General features: G+C 34.3%; 2 protein-coding genes across 2 annotated transcripts; one reads left to right on the top strand and one right to left on the bottom strand.

Annotated features, from left to right (window-relative positions):
* The first annotated feature begins 1,022 nt into the window (after positions 1–1,022).
* LOC110628196 (4-alpha-glucanotransferase DPE1, chloroplastic/amyloplastic) lies at positions 1,023–7,573 on the top strand. Its single transcript, XM_021774731.2, has 16 exons — positions 1,023–1,584; positions 1,677–1,739; positions 2,303–2,391; positions 2,504–2,564; positions 2,974–3,052; positions 3,499–3,635; positions 3,735–3,893; positions 4,022–4,098; positions 4,677–4,816; positions 4,902–4,933; positions 5,016–5,090; positions 5,702–5,774; positions 5,882–5,970; positions 6,209–6,253; positions 6,379–6,531; positions 7,154–7,573. Exons 1-16 carry the CDS (start codon positions 1,204–1,206, stop codon positions 7,256–7,258), a joined length of 1,758 nt encoding a protein of 585 aa, XP_021630423.1. The 5' UTR covers positions 1,023–1,203; the 3' UTR covers positions 7,259–7,573.
* A 481-nt stretch (positions 7,574–8,054) lies between these two features.
* Positions 8,055–12,163, bottom strand: LOC110628197. The gene is made up of 10 exons (XM_021774732.2): positions 11,927–12,163; positions 10,651–10,746; positions 10,411–10,485; positions 9,613–9,681; positions 9,437–9,513; positions 9,218–9,306; positions 8,990–9,119; positions 8,784–8,874; positions 8,504–8,569; positions 8,055–8,419 (listed from the first exon to the last, which is right to left on the bottom strand). The coding sequence occupies exons 1-10, from the start codon at positions 12,068–12,070 to the stop codon at positions 8,300–8,302; spliced, it is 957 nt and encodes a 318-aa protein (XP_021630424.1). The 5' UTR covers positions 12,071–12,163; the 3' UTR covers positions 8,055–8,299.
* Between the last annotated feature and the right edge of the window lie 767 nt (positions 12,164–12,930).

Genomic DNA, 12,930 nt, shown 5'->3' on the forward strand with positions numbered 1-12,930 from the left:
AAATCTTAATATTAATCTAGTACGTATTGATTTTATTCTCATTCGAGATAAATTTACATCAAATGTACTTAATTAATTTTATGTTATTCGGTAGATTAAAGTAAATTTGATTTCATGCTAAAATGCGCTTTGTATTCATTTGATTAAATATATCAAGTTTTATTAAATATATTAGTGGCCTGGAGTTTTGAATTTTGAGAGTAGGGCAATCTTATAACTTGAAAGAATTTTCTTTTTTTGTGTCAAATTTAGTTAGGCATGAATTTTCAATTAATGAAGTTAATAAACTTTAAACAGCGAATGATTTGAAAAAAAATTCTTGCATGGAGTGATTAAAAATTCTATCAAATTTCTGTTCCTATTTTTGTTGTTATAATTCTCTTTTATTTTATAACATAGATGATGCTTGTATACGATGTATTTGTTATGAACTTATCTCATATTAGTTAATTAAATTATTATTTAAGGCTCTATTTATTTTAAAAAATTATTTTTTTAAAAAATATTTTTTAAATTTTTCAACATTTACGAAAAATAATCTAAAGGGTACCCGGATATAAAAACAGAATAAAAAAGATAAAAAGTAACGAAGCAAGATATAGTCTGATTAGCCAATGCAAGGGAGACCAAACACCAATGGAGCCAGACACGACAACAAACTCAAAAAACCAAAACAAACCTCCTTAAGGCAAGGGAGGTGAACAGTGCACCTCTCAATTTCTCTGAGAAAAAAGAAAGGAAATGGGAAACAACCAGAGAGGATTTTTTTTTCTCTCTATTGATTATATATATAAAATTAATAATTGACTTAAAAAATTATATTAGATTAAAACTATGTTTGTAAATTTTTTTAAAATGGTATATATTAATATAAATTTGATTTTAAATGAAAATGTTTATTAAATATTAATTTGATATTTATTTTAAAATTATACTACAGATATACTTGGCTAGTTAGCTTCAACATTTTCATTTTTTAAATAAATTATTTAATTTCAATATATAATTTCAAAAAGGTCCTTATCTCGTGGATCTGGTGCTTCCTTTTTCACTTCGCTTCTCAGCAAAAACAGCTGAGTCTCTATTCTCCAACTCTCTCTCGGTTTTTTTTAGCTAACTCACCTCCCTCATCCATCCGTTGCAACTTCTGCGCGCTCTCTCTCTATATATATCTCTCTCTTCCATTTCCCTACATGTCAATCCATGGCGCTACATAGCTCTCACTTCGTCCTTTCTTCTTCTTCTTCTTCTTCTTCTCTTTTCTGTTCCAAAAAGCTCGATCTCTCCTCTTATCCACCTTCTTCAATTTCCTTGCCTCTCTTCAATTCCCAACCCAAACTCCACGCCTCTAAACTCATTTTCAGAACCGACGCAGTTTCTTTATCCTCTACCATCGGCGTCGGCGAGGACTTGCCTGCTGATTACGACGAATGGTTACCAAAACTTGATCCTATCCATCGGAGGAGAGCTGGCATTTTGCTGCATCCGACGTCGTTCCGAGGGCCTTACGGTATTGGAGATCTCGGAGAGGAAGCTTTTCGCTTCATTGATTGGCTTCATGACGCTGGTTGCTCTGTTTGGCAGGTCGTTGGTGGAAAAATTACATATATATTTTTTAAAAAAATAATCAGCTTTTGTAGTTTTTTTAAATACTTACTATTACTTGTATTATGTAGGTCCTTCCCCTTGTGCCTCCAGGAAGAAAGGCTAATGAAGAAGGATCACCATACTCAGGCCAGGTGACATTTCTTTTCAGCAAGTAAATTACTGTGGCTTTTTTAGCATTTTGATGTACGATATTGAAATCTGCAATTTAGAGCTCTATTAGTGGGTCAATATCAGCTTCTAAGAAGAGTACAAATATTGATTAAGCAAACTGTTATTCTTAGCATGCTTGAACACCATCAGTATAGCTTTAAGTGCTGATTTTTGAGCTTTTATCTGTTAGGCAATCATGGATGGATTGGATGAAAATAAAGGAGCCAAATATTTAATTACTTGGATAGTTCCGTATCTGAAACGCTTCATATATTTGCCTACGATGTCTTCAGCTTGTTGTAATCCTTTTATTTTCATATTTATAGAAGCAAGACTGTGCTAAATGCGATTAAAAAAGGGAAAGAAAACACTGCCACTGATGGTTCTGAACAGCGCCTATTCAACAGTTACTTGTGTCGTTTTGGGATTTAAAACATTATTCCAGAATGCAACCACTAAATGCATCATTATTTTAACTAGTTGGTTAGTTCTTTGAATGCTTGTCACATGTTGGTGCTTATCTTTAATGGTAAGTTGTTTTCAGGATGCAAATTGTGGTAATACGCTCTTAATTTCTCTGGAGGAGCTTGTAAAGGACGGCTTGTTGATGAAGGATGAGCTTCCAGAACCTGTGTGAGGAAAATTGATTTATATGTCTCTTGAGTATTATTTATTTGACTTCCATCACATGGTGTTTCTTATTTCCTTATTTACCAATCAAGTTACTGATGTGATATTCATGCAGAATTTCTGATCGAGTGAACTTTGATGCTGTTGCTAAGCTAAAGGATCCCTTGGTGGTTAAGGTAAATTAAATTGTGGCAAGTTTTCTGGTATTATCTTATATATTCAAAGAGGTCTGCAGCTTAGTTAAAGGACAGTTGCATATGTCCTGCTAAGCTAAAGGATAACCAGAGAAAGAATGCTATGATTGGTATAAATGCTTGCAATCCTATGTTTAATTAGGATTATCTTTCTAGCCTTCTGAAGCTACTATGTGCACTCTATTACTCCTTTCTTTGAGGATTTTGTTTCTTCATTTTGGGGGCCCGAGGGAGGCTGGTTGTCAATATATCAGCTATCACCAAAATTATGCAGGGAAAATGATATTGAACATTTTTCCCAATTGGTTTTGTTTTTACTAGTTGGTCTCAATTTTAGTATCTATTTCTTGCATTCTTAGGCTAAAAATATCTTACATCAGTCCTTTTTTAGGCTGCAGAGAGGCTTATTCGGAGTGGCAGTGAGCTTAAAAACCAGCTTGAAGATTTCTGCAAGGACCCTCAAATATCAGGTAAGATTCTTATTGTCTACAATTGACTTTTGTTCATGCTCGTGGAATCCTAGTTACTCATTAATGGTGTGTTTCTACTTGTGGTAGTTAATATACTTACTTTAGTTTTGGATTCATGGTTCAAAAATTAAGAAATTGCACAAGCGTACAAACTTTACAATTCTAGATAACTCGCACCCTCTTCTCCCTTTCTCTCTATCTATCCTTTTTTAGGCTTTGGGAAAAACTCCATCTACTAATTTCTTGATTTGTTATAAAGCATATAGGTCTGCTTTATAATTGGTTTGCACTCTCTTGGTGCTAGTTACTTGAATTATTTTGTAATAGAATAGGCAATAAATTGAACATATCTAATTTTATGTTCACCTCTCTTTGTTTTATGTGCCTGCTGTATACTGCCTGTTTAATGCTTCTATAATTTTTTACTTATATTTGTGATCTTGCAGGTTGGCTTGAAGATGCAGCTTATTTTGCTGCTATTGATGATACATTAAATACCTTGAATTGGTATGCTTGGCCCGAACCTTTAAAAAACCGCCATCTTTCAGCCTTGGAGGAAATTTATCAAAGCAAAAAGGATTTTGTAAGATCTGGATACAACTTTTCTCTCTCTCATGCAACCCCTTGTTCACTCACAATAGCTATACCTGTTTCCTTAAAATTACCCACTTGTGCTGCGCAGATAGACATTTTCATCGCCCAACAGTTCTTGTTCCAGAGGCAATGGCAGAAAGTGCGCAACTATGCACAGGAGAAGGGAATCAGTATAATGGGAGACATGCCTATTTATGTAGGTTATCACAGTGCTGACGTTTGGGCAAATAAGAAATATTTTTTGTTGGTAAGGGATTCCTTTGCAGATTTTGTAAATTGTTGTTCATGTTACATGTGTTTACTTTTCTATTCCTTCTCATTAATCATGCACGAAATGCAGTGAGATGTTTACTAATATTTTTATTTATCTGCCAGAATAGGAAAGGCTTTCCTCTTCTAGTCAGTGGTGTTCCTCCTGATGCCTTCAGTGCTACTGGTCAATTGTGGGGAAGGTTTGTGCTAAACAAAATATTAGCAAGGGAAATCATTTGATTTTATGTTTAAATAATGTAGTGTGCATGATTCTCATCATTCTTCAACTGCAAATGTTTATCTTTTATTTGAAAAATCTGTAGACTCATACCAGATATGACTTTGTTAGTGCAATTGCATTTGCTTATATGTTAACAAATTGTCTGCCTAGTACACTATTCTATATGTTCTCATCTTTTTCTAGGCTCCTATAATATTTACTGGAGTGCTATTAATAGGTTCCATGATGGTGGTTCTTTATGGTATCAATATATTTGCACCAAAACCTCTGAGTGATAACTCTGAGACCCACAAATGATAGGGTGGTTGTTAACTTGTCCAATAATCACTATGCCTGAAATTGAATTTAGGGGGTTCTTATGCACATGTATATAATCTCCTATTATTTCAACTGTTAGGCAATGCAAATAGGTTTCTGATATATAAATTTTTCTATGTTTCTTCCTGTCATAATGCTCTTTCTTGCACACACACTGTTCAATCAATATTTTAGTGAATATATGGGCCAACTAACCAATAAATTTTATCTGACATGAAGCCCTCTCTATGATTGGAAAAGCATGGAGAAAGATGGATATTCATGGTGGGTACGCCGCTTACAACGAGCTCAAGATCTGTATGATGAATTTAGAATTGACCATTTTAGAGGTTTTGCTGGCTTTTGGGCTGTTCCTTCTGGTGAGTTAATGTTCAATTGGATTAGTTTGACTACTTGTTGTTTTAAAGCTTGGTGTCATTTATACCTAGTTGAATTACTGTGCAGATGCAAAAACTGCGATGATGGGAAACTGGAAGGTCTGGTTTCTGTAATTTGAATTGAAGTGTAAATTTTATAAAGTTCCTGTTATACAATGTAGATATATTTTGATGACAGTAGGCTGGACCTGGGAAATCCTTATTTGATGCCATCTCTAGAGCTGTTGGAAAGATCAGCATCATAGCAGAAGATTTGGTATGTGTCGTCTTATAGAACGCAAAGAAATTTCTCTTTCACATGTCTTATGGGATAGTTAAGGTGGAATTATATCTCTCGCTAGTTGCTAAACTTACTACAGCGCTACCCCTGTGGATGCACATTTAATTTAAGTTTACTAGTAATGGAGATGACGTTTGTTTGACATACTAAATTGTTGCTACCTGTTTGCAGTAAAATTTTCCTTCATGATCCATGTTTGATATTGAAGAAAATAGCACTTCACATAACAGAGCGTGATTTATTTATTTATTCATTCTTATCTATATCATTACCATGAATGTACCACTTCAACATATATCATATATGAAAGTATCAGATCATTGGAATATAATTGACCTGATTGTCATTACTCATTCATCAAATTTTGGGTCGATTATGTATATAACTATCTCCTTGTACACAAGTTAAAATGCTTTGAGAAATATGAATGCATGCTATATTAATTGTTGAATATAATTGGTTATATACAAGAAAAACAATTTTATGAAGGATGAATTTTTGGAACAAAACATTTTGTTTACATATCCTTTTACTTTTCTCTTGAGTTCATAGTGATATGCAATGATCTCTTTATTGTGACATTACAGGGAGTCATTACTGAGGATGTAGTGCAGCTTAGGAAAGATATTGGTGCTCCTGGAATGGCTGTCCTTCAGTTTGGTAAAGTTGCTTCTGATTTTTAGTGCAATTAGTCATCATAAATGTGTGTTACCTTGATGTTTGTGTCCTGTGGTCTTGTAATTATCTTCTGTATTTTGTTGGTTTAGGATTTGGAGGTGACGCTGATAACCCTCATTTACCTCATAACCATGAAGCCAATCAAGTTGTATACACCGGAACTCATGATAATGACACGGTAATAATTTGCCTATGCCCTTGGAATTCTCTATTCCTGTGACTTCCCCTTCTACTGACTACGCAATCATGTAAATGTGTTTCCAAGTTTTATTGACAGGTTAATTTTAGACCTTAATGATACCTAGGAAGTGATGCTTAACTGTTGAAATAGTATATCTAATTCTTTCACTTGACTCCAAAACTCCTAATTTTAAACTCTGGTCAGCTAACGGTTTTTACTTATGTAATTGTAACAGACCCGAGGTTGGTGGGACATTTTGAAGCAAGAGGAGAAATCAAATGTAAGTGGTTTTGGTAGTATGGCTCACTTGTTACCATGTGAAATCTCTCATTTATACATATAACAGAAGGGTTTATGGTCCACTATTATGGTTGTCTATTTATCGCACTGATATTGTTAATTCAGGTCCTGAAGTATCTTTCAATTACTGAAGAGGATGATATGCCATGGGCGCTCATCCAAGCTGTGTGTTCATCAGTGGCCCAAACTGCAGTTATACCCCTGCAAGATATTCTTGGACTGGGGAATTCTGCCAGGATGAACGTCCCTGCTACTCAGGTAAAGAAATAGCTTGATAGATGGTTAGATGCACTAGGGTTCCATCGGCTGCATGATTGTTGTTCATTGTTAAATATTGCTTGCAGAGATCCCACTGGAAAGTCTCTAGGATCTATGCTTCCAGTTTTTCACTCATGTACTTTGCCACTGCTAGATTTAGATATTCTATATTCTATTGTGCTTTAGCTACATGCACCTATTTTAAAATTTGTATGAATCTTTTACATGTCTGAAAAAAAAATCCTCACCATACATTGGGGTTTTGGCCAATCTGATTCAGCTTATTCAAAATGTCACCATCTTTCTATGCCTCTATCATATACATTTGACCCTTTTCCTCCCTATCCTGGTCATAAGATTGACATGGAAAATTTGAGCTTGGTCCCTGGTTAGTCCAATTCTAGAGCTACCATGCAGCTGAAGCTGGAAGTCGAATCTGGGTGTTGAGGCCATCTTTATTACACCAATTCCTGTAGAATTAAGATTACCTGAGGTTATATAAGATATCAACTTGAATAGTTTGAAGAATTTTACTATTGAATCATAACTTTAATGTGCAAGTATGAAAGATTTCCACATAATTCGGACCATTGACGTACCTATTTTAATGATTTGGATGCAGTTTGGAAACTGGGGCTGGAGGGTACCTAGTTCCTTAAGTTTCAATCAGATGGAGAAAGAAGCAACAAGACTAAGGGATTTGCTTTCAATGTATGGGCGGGTGTAGATGAAGAGAGCTAATACCTTCATAGAGACTACACCTTGAAATCGCTTCCACAGGTTTCAATGAATCTTTTAATTGTTTAGCTGAGAGCACCTCAGAGGCTACGCTTAATTATAGACAAGTCATCTTGCTGTAGAATTACTTTTGTTCCTGCACGAATAAAATCGTTGCACGGTGGTCTGTAGAGTTGTAGAATTACTTCTATTCCTGCACGAATAAAATCCTTGCACGATTGTCTGTAGAATGAAAATATCGGCTTACTTGAGTTGAGATGCCGAAGTTTGATTTCAAATGAATAAAGGGTTCAGTTTTTCCCTACTTTTAGTGTATATGCATTCCTCTCTCTCTCTCCACCATGGGTCAGTCGAAGGAAAAAAACGTGATTTTCATAATTTGTTTTGCCTGCTTTTGTGAGCTTTTGCTTTTATGGAAATACATAAAATTTCCTTTTAGATGGTATTGACAAAAGTCATTTAAAAAAGTTTTTTTACTATTTTGGAATTTATATAATCCAAATATGTCGTGGTAAATTTAAACTAGAACTTAAAATTTTTAAGTTTTCTAATAAAATGTTCTTTAGAAGATACTTTACAATGCTTAACAACAACACTCTTTTGCTTCCAAGCAAGGGGTTACAACTTATAAGTAGGGCCAGGCCACAATCTAAAACCGACATGCTTTTTCTCTGGCTGGCCTAAAAGAAAGGCAGGGTGGAGACCTTTCAGAGAAGATATAAAATAGTTTCATTTTCATTTTGTCATCTCACTCCTCCCCATTGCTGTCTATTCTGTTTTCCAACTTGCATTCAACATGGCTTGCAGATTTCTTATTTGCATTTAATAAATGACTTTTCACAATCTTTTGTGCAGTGCCTATGAATCATGAATGAGATACATACACAATTTTATCCTCTGAATTCTTGCCCTTTGCATAATGAACTTAGCTTGCAACAAAATCATCTAATTTCTATATTTATAAATTAAGATGAGAGTGATGGGCAAGTACAAAAGGGGGTAAAAAGGCAAAACTCTTTTGGCTGTTGAATTATGCAGCTTTCTCAATCGCTTCAATGCATTCTAATACAGTCATCTTGTTTGACATTGCTTTCATTAGAGCTTCATGAAGGACTTTGTTATTTTTCAGGAGAGATCCGGCAAACAGAACCTGCATTAGTTTCTCAACCATTAGCATTCTAAATGTTTTCTTGATGTGCGCCTACCATTTTCATCATACAAAAAATTCACTTACAGCCCATCTAGTAAGATTTAGTTGCTGATCTTTGCTAAGTTGTGGTTTGCTCCTATTTATAAATCTCTGCAGAAAAAGGTAAAACCTGCATTAACTTGCTGCTGCTCTACATTCAACATTGATCTCTCTAAAACGCTTAAACTTCTGCTAAGGTATACCAAGCCAATTAAATCACTACACCTCACTCATAATACATTATCATAAAATGATTTGATTGGCTTAGTTTACAGATGACGTCATGGACCGAGTTTACCTAAGAATTTCACATAATTTTACGCACCTGGAGAGTGAAAAGATCAGCGGATTGACCAACCACTTTGTCATACTGCAGACCCTCTGCAGCAAGTCCAGCCATTGCTACCACAGCCAACCTGAGGGGAAAAAATGGGTTATATTAGCTTAATCTCTTCTGTGTACCATATAAATTTTGAACAATTTAAGCAAATATGAATTATAAAGAAGCACTGTAGCTTAGCAAAGTTGCACCTATCTAGATCTTTGGTATCAAGCTGCCCACTATATATCAGTTTTTCCAGGCTTTTATCAATGAGATTGACATGCTCTTTCCCAATATCTAGCGAGTAATCCAGTATAGGAATTCCAAGCAAATAGGCAACTGAAACACAGGCGATTTATAGAATCAATTGATGAATGAATGAATGAGGAATATATCAATCATTGTGATAGTAAATTAAGTTATTAACAATAGAGTACTCAAAAAATGAGCTCCTTCGTGTCTAGCTATCCGGTCTTGATAATCAGGAAAAAATGATGAAAAGCCACTAATAGCAGCTTGAAGAAGCCTGCAATAAATAGCAGAAGCATACATGAGTTTTGTATTTCTGATCTCCAACTTAATAAAAAGGAAACAGATTTATCGTAATATCAATGCCTTGAAAAGATTCGTGAGTTCTGTATAACTATAGCTCTTACCCTGGAGAAATGCTTCCCACTGCCAAGACTATTAGAGAAATGCTCCCAATCAAATATGGTACAAAGAAGCCCCAATCCTAAGTGTTGAACTAGAATTGTTAGGAACTCAGGATTGATCTCTTCTATGTCTATAATACAAACACAGAAGAAAGAAAAGAGAAATGCTAGTGACTTACTCCTGGAAGCTGGCCAGCAAGGACTCCCAAAAATCCTGTTGTTCCCACCACTGTGAAAAGAAAAGCCGCCTGTATTACTCAAAGATATTAACCATAGAAATGGCATTTTTTAAACAAGTATTTAATTCATTTTGGATTATAACTTTCAGAAGCCTCTATCCAATTCACCATAAAGCAAGGAAAAGAAAGAAGGGAAACCAAAAAAGGCATTGCACACTTGTGGGCTCTGAGAAGGATTGATTTTTGATAGCCGAACCAGCGACCCCAACAGAATAAGGTCTTGTTTTGTTCAAATTACTCTATTTTTTATAAGTATATTTTTCAGAAAGTACATTTATGAGAATTCAATTACTATAAAGTATGATATAAATATGTTTGATATACAAATCAATTTCTCAAAAAATTAGATTGTCTTTCAGATATAAAAGACAATCATATCCATAATATAATTTTAAATGTAGCAAATTAAAGAATAAATTGTTAAATTCTATTGAACTTAACTAAAAAAGTACAACTTATCAAGTATCATTTAGGTAAATTAGGAAAGTAAAATATTTTATTTCCCAAGAAGTTAATTTAACAGTGCAAATCAAATAAGATAAACTTTTCAATTCCTGAGAAGTTCTACTTCCTTAATTACTTACTCCAACCAGCCAAAGCTACCCGCTTAAAGGAGGAAAACAAATTAATTCAAAATAAAAAACAGCATTTGGATCAGAGTTCTGATCCAAGAAGCTGTGATTATCCCAGCTAACACTTACACCATTTCTAGCACTTGGAATTGCCAGGAACACTTACATCATTTCTAACACTTGGAATTGCCAGGTTCTCTGCATTTTTTATTCCAAGAGTTGTTAGTTCCCGGACGGATGTCTGGCACAAAAGATACATAGAATCAAACAATATGTTCAATAAACAAGTAAATAAAAATAACTCGTTAAAAAGAAAACCATTCACAATTCATGTACATGTGTGCTAAAGGATTTGTAACTGTTGCACTATCCCACAACTTGTTGCTTGTAATGGAGACGTACTGACCGTACGACGAGAGACATAGGGCTGAGAACTCCATTTCTGAGCCCAACCATCTTCCCTTAGCTGATCAAGTGCCTCCTTAACAGCATCACTGTCTTTCTGCAGCATAAATGTATTCATTAACAGGACTTTGAAATCTATAATAATTCATAATCTTTGTTCATCAAAATTTCATGGACACATATTCATGTAAGCTTACACTCCTTAATTAGGCATTAATACCAAGTTCTTATAAGTAATCAACAATAACCAGTGACGGACGCAATAGAGCCAATACAATATTTATATTTAAAAAATTAAAGTATTTACTAACCCAAGTAAAATATTCATTTAATAAGTTTAAAGTCGATATATTATTTTAAACTAATCATAACTTAACTATAATTACATGCTATAACTAGTGTCCGATTTCGGCATAACAATTTCTGTCGCAAAAACTGTTAAGTCTATCACCTATGCTATCACCGGTGCCCGATTTCGGCATAATAGCTTCTATCTTAATTTAAACTGTCAACTATCACCCAACCGGTGTCCGATTTTGGTATAACAGTTTCCACCGCAAAAATTGTTAAGTCTATTGCTCATACTATTACCGGTGCCTGATTTCGACATAATAGCTTCCGCCATAGAAATTGCCAAGCCTATCACCCATGTCATAATCGATATCTGATTTCGACAGCTTCCGTCACAAAAACTGCCATGCGTATCACCCATACTAACACTAGTGTTCGATTTCGGTATAACAGTTTCCGTCGAAAAACTGATAAGTCTATCACTAATGCTACCATTGGTGCCCGATTTTGAAAAAAACCGCTTTCATTGTAAAAAGTGTAAGTCTACCATCAACACTCGATTTCTGCATAACAGCTTCCGTCGCAAAAACTTTCATAGTATTATATTAAAAATAAATGCATTATGATAAAAATAAACTCAAATTCAACCTACTCTAAATTAAAAATTAAAATTCGAGGGAGTGATGGTCTTGCGGCCTTCCTTAGGTGCATATAATGACCATAAGCACTCCAAAGAATTTTAATACTAACTTAATTAGCTTCAACGATTGCGCATTTGCCCGCATCTTCAAATAGTTCTACTGCCCTAATTGAAATCAATCAATTCAAATCCCCTCACACTCACATTTTTCATCTCTAACCAAATACTTATGCGATGTATGAATGCCACAACAGGATGAATAGAAAGTTGTGTCCGCCATGGTTGAATTTTGATAGGCATATGAAGAAATTAAAATACAAGAGAAGAGAAGGGAAGAAACAGAAACCTTAGCAATAGCAGATTGAAGGGTATTGAGATCAACACGAGGCGCAGCAGAAGATGCTCTGACTCTGAAGGAATGATGATGATGATGATGATGATAACATGAAGGATTAGAGAGAGAAGAAGCCATCAAAATCAAACTCACCATTTTCAGATTCACAGAGACCGTTAGTTAGGTATTGGTTTTGATATTATTTTATGAAGCTCACGCAACGGATAAGCTTCCGGTTTGGCGCGCGGATCAGTTTCATACACGTAGCCAACTAAATTAAATTATAAAAAAGAAAAATGGAAATTTTTTATGAAAATTGCAATTGAAAAAAAAAATTACACTAATAAATTGTTTATAATTATAAAAATAATAGATAAATATGAGACATTATTAAATAATAATTAAAACAATTATAATGTTCTTTTTTAAATGACAAAAAAATGTGTACACAGATTTTTTAAAATTTTTATATCTAGTATAATTAAATTATTTTAAAATTATACATCTAATTGTAATAATAAAATAAATGTATTTAGTTTTTATCATTTGTCTAAGTTAGATATAAAAAATAAAATTTAATTGAAGTTCACAAATTTTTGAAATGGTATTATCCAAACATGGCCTATAAAATAATAAAATTCCAATTTCAATGTTAGTGCCTTGGCCTCTCTTTTTTTTTTTTTTTTTTTTCTGCCTCCTTTGGTTTCATTCTCAATCTGGCATCCGCAATTCCTTTACCGAAACTTCTCGGCAGAGATTTAATCGAGTGTATACCTTCTCACTTATGACCGTAACAATAGGGATATAAGTGAATGTGCTGGAGGAGGGAGGAAAGGAAGTATGGAGATTTTCTTTGTTGCTAGCATCACTTTTCCAATAGAAGGCATAAGTTAAAACAAACAAGATGAAGAGTGAAGTTAAACAAAAGCTTGAATAAGGTCAAAAACCTTTTAAACCAAGGAGGATGTCGCGATCGGATGGATGATGAGCACAAGCATGACCGGAATAGAAGGAGC

Source organism: Manihot esculenta, chromosome 12 (genome assembly GCF_001659605.2).
Source record: "Manihot esculenta cultivar AM560-2 chromosome 12, M.esculenta_v8, whole genome shotgun sequence".
Classification (NCBI taxonomy): Eukaryota; Viridiplantae; Streptophyta; class Magnoliopsida; order Malpighiales; family Euphorbiaceae; genus Manihot; species Manihot esculenta.